Below are 12,905 nucleotides of genomic sequence, written 5' to 3'. Positions count from 1 at the left end.
AAACTTACCTTTGAAGTATTCTCCTCGGTGTCATTGTTGCAAGCATACGACGCATATTCCGCAACTTCCTGTTGTCGTCGTTTCTGCGCCTACTGGCGCTGACGAGACGCGGGGCCGCCATCTTGGAGTGGTGATGCGCTCCATTCAGTGCAATTCATTTGGCAGGAGCAATGAACTGTCAGTGCATTTAATTCATCTTACCTCACTGAATACCACTGATTATCACACGCTTTTTTTTGTCATACGTGTAGCTGTGATAAAGAGGACATGTTTTATTATTCTTATTTGGTAATAGAATATTCTTATATGCTAGAAGTGACCCAGACGTCCGAGATCAAAACTGGGCATATAATCCCAGAGAATTAATTTCATTGACAAGCAATTCTATTATGATCATACTCTCGTTTGCTAGCGGCTACAATTTCAGTACAATTGAAGATCTTTGCTCCTTCTCAACTCTGTGCTAATATTCTTTTCACAAAATACAACCAACAGTACATTAATGTTAAATCTTACTTGTGAAAAGTAATCCCCCCGATTCCTATTTTCAACAGTCCGCTCATTTGAGCCGGCTTCTTATCACCACTTCAAGATGGCGGCCGAATTTCATCTCTGTTTTCTACCTGTCAACTGTCAGTTCAGCATCTTTGTTTTCTACCCGTCAACTCAGTTTAGCATCTGTTTTCTACCTGTCAACTGTCAGTTTAGCATCTTTGTTTTCTATCTGTCAACTGTCAGTTTAGCATCTTTGTTTTCTTACCTGTCAACTGTCAGTTTAGCATCTTTGTTTTCTACCTGTCAACTGTCAGTTTAGCATCTTTGTTTTCTTACCTGTCAACTGTCAGTTTAGAATCTTTGTTTTCTACCTGTCAACTGTCAGTTTAGCATCTCTGTTTTCTACCTGTCAACTCTCAGTTTAGCATCTTTGTTTTCTACCTGTCAACTGTCAGTTTAGCATCTTTGTTTTCTACCTGTCAACTCTCAGTTTAGCATCTTTGTTTTCTTACCTGTCAACTGTCAGTTTAGCATCTTTGTTTTCTACCTGTTAACTGTCAGTTTAGCATCTTTGTTTTCTACCCGTCAACTGTCAGTTTAGCATCTTTGTTTTCTACCTGTTAACCGTCAGTTTAGCATATTTGTTTTCTACCTGTCAACTGTCAGTTTAGCATCTTTGTTTTCTACCTGTCAACTGTCAGTTCAGCATCTTTGTTTTCTACCCGTCAACTGTCAGTTTAGCATCTTTGTTTTCTTACCTGTCAACTGTCAGTTTAGCATCTTTGTTTTCTACCTGCCAACTGTCAGTTTAGCATCTTTGTTTTCTTACCTGTCAACTGTCAGTTTAGCATCTTTGTTTTCTACCTGTCAACTGTCAGTTTAGCATCTTTGTTTTCTACCTGTCAACTGTCAGTTTAGCATCTTTGTTTTCTACCTGTCAACTGTCAGTTTAGCATCTTTGTTTTCTACCTGTCAACTGTCAGTTTAGCATCTTTGTTTTCTACCTGTCAACTGTCAGGTGAGCATCTTTCTTTTTTACGTGTCAACTGTCAGTTTAGCATCTTTCTTTTTTACCTGTCAACTGTCAGTTTAGCATCTTTGTTTTCTTACCTGTCAACTGTCAGTTTAGCATCTTTGTGTTCTACCTGTCAACTCTCAGTTTAGCATCTTTGTTTTCTACCTGTCAACTGTCAGTTTAGCATCTTTGTTTTCTACCTGTCAACTGCCAGTTTAGCATCTTTGTTTTATACCTGTCAACTGTCAGTTTAGCATCTTTGTTTTCTACCTGTCAACTGTCAGTTGAGCATCTTTCTTTTTTACCTGTCAACTGTCAGTTTAACATCTTTATTTTCTTACTTGTCAACTGTCAGTTTAGCATCTTTGTTATCTTACCTGTCAACTGTCAGTTTAGCATCTTTGTTTTCTACCTGTCAACTGTCAGTTTAGCATCTTTGTTTTCTACCTGTTAACTGTCAGTTTAGCATCTCTGTTTTCTACCTGTCAACTCTCAGTTTAGCATCTTTGTTTTCTTACCTGTCAACTGTCAGTTTAGCATCTTTGTTTTCTACCTTTCAACTGTCAGTTTAGCATCTTTGTTTTCTACCTGTCAACTGTCAGTTTAGCATCTTTGTTTTCTACCTGTCAACTGTCAGTTTAGCATCTTTGTTTTCTACCTGTCAACTGTCAGGTGAGCATTTTTCTTTTTTACCTGTCAACTGTCAGTTTAGCATCTTTATTTTCTTACTTGTCAACTGTCAGTTTAGCATCTTTGTTTTCTACCTGTCAACTGTCAGTTTAGCATTTTTATTTTCTACCTGTCAACTGTCAGTTTAGCATCTTTGTTTTCTACCTGTCAACTGTCAGTTTAGCATCTTTATTTTCTTACTTGTCAACTGTCAGTTTAGCGTCTTTGTTTTCTACCTGTCAACTATCAGTTTAGCATCTTTGTTTTCTACCTGTCAACTGTCAGTTTAGCATCTTTGTTTTCTACCTGTCAACTGTCAGGTGAGCATCTTTCTTTTTTACCTGTCAACTGTCAGTTTAGCATCTTTATTTTCTTACTTGTCAACTGTCAGTTTAGCATCTTTGTTTTCTACCTGTCAACTGTCAGTTTAGCATCTTTATTTTAGATTAGGCTGCTCGCCGGTTCCTCATCACCACTTCAAGATGGCGGCCCAATTTCTCGCGTCACAGCAAACAATGCTACGTCTACTGATAAGATGTCTATGTAGCTACTCACAGTATTTCCATGGTCTATAAAGCGCTATATATCATAATGTGAGGTATATATATATTTATAGTAGGCTAATTATTGACCTTTCAGTCTATTAAGTTAGATCTTGAGGTAGCTTGCTAGCTAGCCAAATGTTTAGCTATATGCTACGTTTCCTGTATAGCTAACTAGCTAGCTGACTTTGTTTTGTCATAATTAAAGGACTCAAGGTCCAAAATACCTAACATAAACTATTAATATATGTAAATATTTATCTAGCTTACTATCTATGACGTGAGTTACTTACCTAGCTAACTAATAAACAACAAAAGACGTAGCTAAGTGCAACATGTCTACATGTCATCATGGCGGCGATCTCTTCCAGTCCACCTTAAAAAAGAAAAAAGAAAAAAAAAAAAAAAAAGTTTTAGCCCCTCCCCCTCCTCTGGCCCCGCCCCCCTGTGTTCTGCCCGCTCTTCTGTCTCGGATGTTCAGCATCCGGTTGCATGGGAACATGAGAAAAGATGAAAAACATTGACATTGGATACAAATTCATGCATTGATAAGTCAAATACAAAAAAATACACTAATAATATTTCATAAAGAATTCATAAGTTGATGGCAGCTGTGTGGAAAAGTGTTGTCTTTTAGGAGAAAATGGAGTAAATGTCCCAGTTAATATATGTATGTATTCATTTGTTTAGCATCTTTGTATTGACAATTAAAAAAATAAACATATACTTTGTGTATAAATGTCTAAAAGAGCCATTAAACACAAAGGGAGATTAAATAATGTAAAAAAAAATTGATGTTTGTTTTAATGAGAAAATATTGTAAAATAAATAAATATATAAAACTAAAAACCTGAATCAGCTGAGAGAAAAAATTAAAACCAAATAGGATTTAATTTGGAAAATTCAATGAAAGTTTAAAAATAGGCAAAAAAAAACCCAAAAAACAAACCCTGGAAGATATCATTTATTTTCCCAAAATTAATGAAAAAAATAATTATTTCTATTAAAAAGTACAATTAATAGTAAAAACAATTTTTTTTTACAAGAAAACAAACAATAATTAGATAAACAAAAAATGGTTTTGTATAAAAGTTTTAAATGACACAAAACCAATGCAAGCTAAAATGTAACAGACATTTAAAAAAAATAATCTAAAATTAAAAATGCAAAAACGAAAATTAAAGAATGTAAAAAAAAATATTGAATTATTGCTATTTAAAAGTGTAAAATAATGTAAAAAAGTAAATTCTTAAACAAAAAAAATCCGAGTCAATTGAGAAAAAAGCAATTTTTTTTTCAATACATAAATAATATAAATAGAAATTATGAAACATTTACAAAAATAAGTGAATTCGGATCATCTCTAAAACATTAACTGATTGACATATTTAAATAATAATTTGTAATTACAGTAATTATAGAAGATAATAAAAGCGTTATGTTACCAATTTAAAGTATGATGGTAAATTCTTATTAAAAGGCTACTGCAAAATTTAGATAGTATAGAGTGATTCAGTATATACACAGTATATGTATATAAAGTATATCATTTTGAGTGTGTTAATAACACATGTTATTGCTTGACAAGATCATGTAAAAATACAAACAAGCATCATTTATTGCAGGGGTTTCAAACTCATTTTAGCTCAGGGGCCGCATTGAGGAAAATCATGGCGTGATAACTTCAAAATAAAGACAACTTCAGATTGTTTTCTTGGTCTTACAAAATTAGAACGAAGCACATTCTGAAAAATTTACATATCACCAATAATCCTTTTCAACAAAAACATTTCAAGTTAGTTGAAAATTCTGAGGAGAAAAATTGGTGCAGTTTCAAAAACTCCACGAAGAACACAATAAACTTAGACTTTGTCTCAGTGTAATAAACTTCAAGCACTTCCTGTCTCGCATTCTCACGTTGGCAGTTTATTATAGACGTGTTTGGAAAAGCAGCCAAGTGTTTCCTCAAAACGGCCGAGTTGGTGACATCCGCAACTGCCACGACACATTCATTTATCATCGTTCAAAAATGACAATATATAATATAAACAAAGCAATTATCAAGGTAACAATGTAATGTTTATAGATTATATGCAATCTGTTGTTGTGTTCCCTAATTTTGAGTGTACATAAATGAAGGTGTGTGTTGCTGAGCCCGACCTGGACCTGGTTTTAAGAACTTAATTTAAACTATCTAATTCCATTGACGACCTGGTCTGGTGAAGATAATGGCCTTTATTTATTTAAAAAAAAACAATGAAAAAAATAAATAAAATAAAATAAAATAAAAACAGTTACATAGAAACTTGTTAATGAATGAAAATGAGTAAAAATTAACTTCACGGACTGTATCCCTTGCAGACGGCATTGATACATATTGTAGCAACCAGAATATCGATAACAGAAGGAAACAACCCTTTTGTGTGAATGAGTGAGAATATGGGTGGAGGGAGGGAGGGTTTTTGGGTTGGTGCACTAACTGCAAGTGTATCTTGTGTTTTTTAATGTTGATTTAATAATTAAAAAAATAATACAATTTCAAGTTCACATAACTACAAACTTAACCAATATTTAAGATTTACGCATTAAATAAAATAAAACACGACAAAATGCAGAAAAACATTTTTACAATGGAGCTCAGGGTGCGCATCGTGCATGCAACCAATTGCAAGCGCTGCATGGAACTCCAACTGGGGGCAGCAGGGTGGAACAGGGGTTAGTGCATGTGCCTCACAATACGAAGGTCCTGAGTAGTCTTGGATTCGATCCTGCGCTCGGGATATTTCTGTGTGGAGTTTGCACGTTCTCCCCGTGACCGGCTTCCTCCCACCTCCAAAGACATGCACCTGGGGATAGGTTGATTGGCAACACTAAATTGGCCCTAGTGTGTGAATGTTGTCTGTCTATCTGTGTTGGCCCTGCGATGAAATGGCGACTTGTCCAGGGTGTGCAACGCCTTCCGCCCGATTGTAGCTGAGATAGGCTCCAACACCCCCCGCCACCCAAAAGGGACAAGCGGTAGAAAATGGATGGATGGATATATTGTAGGAACCAGAATATTAATAACAGAAGGAAACAACTCTTTTGTGTGAACATGAAGGTGGAGGGAGGGTTTTTGGGTTGGTGCACTAACTGTAAGTGGATCTTGTGTTTTTTATGTTGATTTAATAAAAAAAAAAATAATAAAAAAAATTCAAGGTCACATAACTACAAACTTAACCAATGTTTAAGATTTACGCATAAAATAAAATAGAACACGACAAAATGCAGAAACACATTTTTACAATGGAGCTCAGGGTGCGCATCAAGTTGACTTAACCTCTTAGGGCCCGAGCTGTTTGTTTACATGCTTTTTTTTTTAATTTCTCTTTGCTATTTGGGCTTATTGGACCCTAATAAGAATAAAAAACTAAGAATCATCTTTTGATATGATGTACTTTTAGTCCATAAGTAACAAACGTGTACTTCATGTTTAGTGACATGCTAATTCTTATTTTAGAATAAAATTAAATGCTTCTACTTTCTCAGTAGAAGCATTTAAGTCCCATCTTAAAACTCATTTGTATACTCTAGCCTTTAAATAGCCCCCCTGTTAGACCAGTTGATCTGCCGTTTCTTTTCTTTTCTCCTCTGCTCCCCTTTTCCTTGAGGGGGGGGGGGCACAGGTCCGGTGGCCATGGATGGGGTGCTGGCTGTCCGGGGTCGGGACCCGGGGTGGACCGCTCGCCTGTGCATCGGCTGGGAACATCTCTACGCTGCTGACCCGTCTCCGCTCGGGATGGTGTCCTGCTGGCCCCACTATGGACTGGACTCTTACTATTATGTTGGATCCACTATGGACTGGACTCTCACAATATTATGTCAGACCCACTCGACATCCATTGCTTTCGGTCTCCCCTAGAGGGGGGGGGGGTTACCCACATATGCGGTCCTCTCCAAGGTTTCTCATAGTCATTCACATCGACGTCCCACTGGGGTGAGTTTTTCCTTGCCCGTATGTGGGCTTTGTACCGAGGATGTCGTTGTGGCTTGTGCAGCCCTTTGAGACACTTGTGATTTAGGGCTATATAAATAAAGATTGATTGATTGATTTTAACACTTTTTTTTTTTCCAAATTCCATTGTATGTTATACTCTTCTGACACTACCAGATAGCAGTATAAGTGTCCACATAAGTGGCCATAAGACCCCAATTCAGTAGTGTACACAATTTTGGAAATAAGAGCTAAAAGGTGCTGTCCACGCATGTGGCCACTAAGGCTCTTACCATTTCGTTGTGTTTATTCGTTGAGTGGATCGTTTACAATGAAAGAAGGTACCGTATTTTCCGCACCATAAGGCGCCCTGGGTTAAAAGCCGCGCCTTCAATGAACGGCATATTTCAAAACTTTGTCCACCTATAAGCCGCCCCGTGTTGTAAGCCGCATCTAACTGCGCTAAAGGAATGTCAAAAAAAACAGTCAGATAGGTCAGTCAAACTTTAATAATATATTAAAACCAGCGTGATGTGGGCGCGCATGGAGTCGTATATCAACATGGACAGAGCTGCGTGAAAAAAGCCACCCGGCCTCTTCGCGTAAACTTAAACTTACCTTAACCACTCGCTCATCTTTTCTTCATCCATCCCTTCGAGTTAGCTTTTTATGATGACGCCGGCTGGAAAGGTCTCTTTTGGCAAGGTCTTCCTTTTGAATATCACCATGGGTGGAAGTTTCTGGCCATTAGCATGGCAAGCTAGAACCACAGTGAAGGATGACTTCTCATTCCCTGTGGTGCGAATATTCACCGTACGTGCTCCCGTTGTATCCACAGTGCGGTTCACAGGAATATCAGTTGCTGTGAAATAGTAATCCGTGTGCGGATGGAGAGATTGCGTCTTTTCATGAACCGGATCCCTGACGCTTAGTAGGAGCCATTTTGTGGTCTTTACAGATGTAAACACACAAAGGAAATGAAACGTACGGTATATCCGCGCGCTTTTTCTTCTTCTACGCGGGCGGGTGGTTGCTTACAGTAGAAGAAGAAGCGCTTCCTGTTCTATGGGGGCGGGTGCTTACCTTGGCGGTTGCTTGCGTAGAAGAAGAAGCGCTTCCTGTTCTACCGGGAAAAAAGATGCCGGCTGTTTACCGAAGTTGCGAGATCGAAACTTTATGAAAATGAATCGTAATATTAATCCATATATAAAGCGCACCGGGTTAAAAGCCGCACTGTCAGCTTTTGAGTAAATTTGTGGTTTTTAGGTGCGGCTAATAGTGCGGAAAATACGGTATTGTGCATCAGTCTGACGCCATCTGCTGCCGGCCGATTGCTTGCCAACTCACGCTGATTGGAGTGACGGCATCCAATCCAGATGGTTCTTATAGTCAGCTGACACGCCATCTTTAAACATTTCCTGTGTGACGTGGGTTACACTTGAATTACTATTGCGACATCCAGTGGACACATTTAGAACAGCAGGTTATTTCATTTTCTCAATTGTTATCGTTCACAAACTGAGCTCGCGGGCCGGATTCAACCTGTTTTTATTGCATTGTTCGCTTTCAAGACTAGGCGGGGAAAGAGGGCGGGGCCATGGCGGCGTGTCTCTGCTGGTAGGCCGCGTAGGTCCGCAGAAGAGAGTCGGGGACGCGGGGCCTGACCACGCCCAGGGCGCCCTCAAAATGTCGGACGCTGACAAGTTTGGCTTGGATGTCCTCCTGCAGCGCCAGCAGGGCCGCCTCTCTGCACACGGCTGTTATCTGGGGACACACAACACACCAGTTGTTACCCATAATGCATTGCTCATTTCTTTATTGTTGTCTTACAAAAAAGTGATTTGATCACGTTACTTACGTTAAATTAGGATGACACAAATCCATTAAATCGTTGAAATGACGGAATGAAAATACAAGTAAATAAAGAGAAATAAAATGAGAAAAAAAACTATTCATATTAAAAAGTACACAATAAAATTAAATAAATTACCTAAAAATATAAATTCGCTGAAAAAAAAAAGGACAACGAAAAAGGATTACATTAATTTAAAAAAGGCTAAAATGTGACACTGGTTCAAAAATTTAATCATAAAAAAATCGAATCTACATTTTATTTCAAATAAGAAAATGTAAAAAGAGAACTAAAAAAATGTAAATAATATGGTTATTGATATTAAAAAGTAAAAAATTTAAGGAAAAAAAATCTAAAATCTGAATCAGCTGAGAAAACAGGAAAAAAAAAAGGATTAAATCATTAAAAAATTTACAAATGTGCAACAAAATCTTTAAGCTATCTATATCTAATATTATGTCATATATCTAATAAAAGTATTTCATATATCTAATATGTAAATATATATATATATATATATATATATATATGTGTATATATATATATATATATATATATATATATATATATATATATTTATGTGTGGGGAAAAAAATCACAAGACTACTTCATCTCCTACAGGCCTGTTTCATGAGGGGTTCCCTCAATCATCAGGAGATTTTAATGGGAGCATTCACATACCATGGTTTATATAGGGCACAGAGTGGGTGGGTACAGGCTGGCGTAGGGGCGTGGTGATTGGCTCATGTGTTACCTAGGAGGTGTTTCCGTCTGTGGCGGCATGCTGATACAATTTCGCTGCGCTTGTTGAGGGATGACAGGTCTGGACGGTATATAATAAACAGTTTCTCTTTTTTTTTCACACACATAAATATATTGCGCTCTACTACGGTATCGAGCACTATTTTTTGGATAACCTTATTAAGACATATATATATATATATATATATATATATATATATATATATATATATATATATATATATATATATATATATATATATATATATATATTTATTTCATGTATAATACAAATATGTCATTTATCTAAAAATAATGTCCTATCTAATAAAAATATGTCATATATCTAAAAAATAATTGATATGAAAAAGTACACAATAGAATAAAAAAATAACTGAATAAAAAAAATAAACTGAAATTATGAATTGGCTCAAAAAAAAAGGACAACAAAAAATGATTGAATTAATTTAAAAAGAGCTAAAATGTGACACTGGTTCAAAAATTTTATCATAAAAAAATCGAATCTACATTTTATTTCAAATAAGAAAATGTAAAAAGAGAACTCAAAAAATGTAAATAATATGGTTATTGATATTAAAAAGTAAAAAATTTAAGGAAAAAATCTAAAATCTGAATCAGCTGAGAAAAAAGGAAAACAAAAAAGGATTAAATCGTTAAAAAATTTACAAATGTGCAACAAAATCTTTAAGCTATCTATATCTAATATTATGTCATATATCTAATAAAAGTATTTCATATATCTAATATGTAAATATATATATATATATATATATATATATATATATATATATATATATATATATATATATATATATATATATATATATATATATATATATATATATATATATATCATGTATAATACAAATATGTCATTTATCTAAAAACAATGTCCTATCTAATAAAAATATGTCATATATCTAAAAAAATAATTGATATTAAAAAGTACACAATAGAATAAAAAAATAACTGAATAAAAAAATAAACTGAAATTATGAATTGGCTCAAAAAAAAGGACAACAAAAAATGGTTGAATTAATTTAAAAAGGGCTAAAATGTGACACTGGTTCAAAAAAGTAATCATAAAAAAATGTAAAAAGAGAACTCAAAAAATGTAAATATGGTTATTGATATTAAAAAGTAAAACATTTAAGGAAAAAATCTAAAATCTGAATCAGCTGAGAAAACAGGAAAACAAAAAAAGGATTAAATCATTAAAAAATTTACAAATATGCAACAAAATCTTTAAGCTATCTATATCTAATATTATGTCATATATCTAATAAAAGTATTTCATATATCTAATATGTAAATATATATATATATATATATATATATATATATATATATATATATTTATATATATATATTTATATATATTTCATGTCATTTATGATGATATATATAGATATATAGATATATATATATATATATATATATATATATATATATATATTTCATGTATAATACAAATATGTCATTTATCTAAAAATAATGTCCTATCTAATAAAAATATGTCATATATCTAAAAAATAATTGATATTAAAAAGTACACAATAGAATAAAAAAATAACTGAATAAAAAAATAAACTGAAATTATGAATTGGCTCAAAAAAAAAGGACAACAAAAAATGATTGAATTAATTTAAAAAGGGCTAAAATGTGACACTGGTTCAAAAATGAAATCATACAAAAATATAATCTACATTTTATTTCAAATAAGAAAATGTAAAAAGAGAACTCAAAAAATGTAAATAATATGGTTATTGATATTAAAAAGTAAAAAGTTTAAGGAAAAAAAATCTAAAATCTGAATCAGCTGAGAAAAAAGGAAAACAAAAAAGGATTAAATCATTAAAAAATTTACAAATGTGCAACAAAATCTTTAAGCTATCTATATCTAATATTATGTCATATATCTAATAAAAGTATTTCATATATCTAATATGTAAATATATATATATATATATATATATATATATATATATATATATATATTTCATGTATAATACAAATATGTCATTTATCTAAAAACAATGTCCTATCTAATAAAAATATGTCATATATCTAAAAAAAATAATTGATATTAAAAAGTACACAATAGAATAAAAAAATAACTGAATAAAAAAATTAACTGAAATTATGAATTGGCTCAAAAAAAAAGGACAACAAAAAATGATTGAATTAATTTAAAAAGGGCTAAAATGTGACACTGGTTCAAAAATGAAATCATACAAAAATATAATCTACATTTTATTTCAAATAAGAAAATGTAAAAATAGAACTCAAAAAATGTAAATAATATGGTTATTGATATTAAAAAGTAAAACGTTTAAGGAAAAAATCTAAAATCTGAATCAGCTGAGAAAACAGGAAAACAAAAAAGGATTAAATCATTAAAAAATTTACAAATATGCAACAAAATCTTTAAGCTATCTATATCTAATATTATGTCATATATCTAATAAAAGTATTTCATATATCTAATATGTAAATATATATATATATATATTTCATGTATAATACAAATATGTCATTTATCTAAAAATAATGTCCTATCTAATAAAAATATGTCATATATCTAAAAAATAATTGATATTAAAAAGTACACAATAGAATAAAAAAATAACTGAATAAAAAAATAAACTGAAATTATGAATTGGCTCAAAAAAAAAGGACAACAAAAAATGATTGAATTAATTTAAAAAGGGCTAAAATGTGACACTGGTTCAAAAATGAAATCATAAAAAAATATAATCTACATTTTATTTCAAATAAGAAAATGTAAAAATAGAACTCCAAAAATGTAAATAATATGGTTATTGATATTAAAAAGTAAAACATTTAATCAGCTGAGAAAACAGGAAAACAAAAAAGGATTAAATCATTAAAACATTTACAAATATGCAACAAAATCTTTAAGCTATCTATATCTAATATTATGTCATACATCTAATAAAAGTATTTCATATATCTAATATATATATATAAATGTATATATATATATTTCATGTATAATACAAATATGTCATTTATCTAAAAATAATGTCCTATCTAATAAAAATATGTCATATATCTAAAAAAATAATTGATTTTAGAAAGTACACAATAGAATACAAAAACAAACTAAAATTATGAATTGGCTAAAAAAAAAGGACGACAAAAAAAGATTACATTCATTTAAAAAGGGCTAAAATGTGACACTGGTTCAAAAATGTAATCATAAAAAAAAATAGAATCTACATTTTATTTCAAATAAGAAAATGTGGAAAGAGAACTCAAACATTTTTAATAATATGGTTATTGATATTAAAAAGTAAAAAATAGAGGAAAAAAAATCTAAAATCTGAATCAGCTGAGAAAAAAAGGAAAACAAAAAAGGATTAAATCATTAAATATGTGTTTTATGAAAGTTTAAAAATACGCAACAAAATATTTAAGCTATCTATGTCACATATCTAATATTATTATGTCATATATCTAATAAAGAAATGTCATTTATCTATTATGTCATAACTAATACAAATATTTCATATATCTAATAATAATATGTAAAATATCTAAAAAAAAAGTAAAATAAAAAATAAAATTATGTCA

The 12,905-nt window shown here is 32.0% G+C and overlaps 1 protein-coding gene across 1 annotated transcript in view; it reads right to left on the bottom strand.

Moving 5' to 3' along the window:
* Positions 1-8,226: 8,226 nt before the first annotated feature.
* afg2a (AFG2 AAA ATPase homolog A) overlaps positions 8,227-12,905 on the bottom strand; it is a 274,689-nt gene continuing 270,010 nt past the window's right edge. The window contains exon 17 of the mRNA XM_061976526.1: positions 8,227-8,458. Coding sequence (XP_061832510.1) covers positions 8,267-8,458 — 192 coding nt within the window. The 3' untranslated portion in view covers positions 8,227-8,266. The remainder of the gene's footprint in view (positions 8,459-12,905) is intronic.

This window comes from Nerophis lumbriciformis, linkage group LG16 (genome assembly GCF_033978685.3).
Source record: "Nerophis lumbriciformis linkage group LG16, RoL_Nlum_v2.1, whole genome shotgun sequence".
Taxonomy (NCBI): Eukaryota; Metazoa; Chordata; class Actinopteri; order Syngnathiformes; family Syngnathidae; genus Nerophis; species Nerophis lumbriciformis.
Note: the sequence above shows the minus strand (reverse complement) of the source record. Positions and strands in the feature narration are given on the sequence as shown.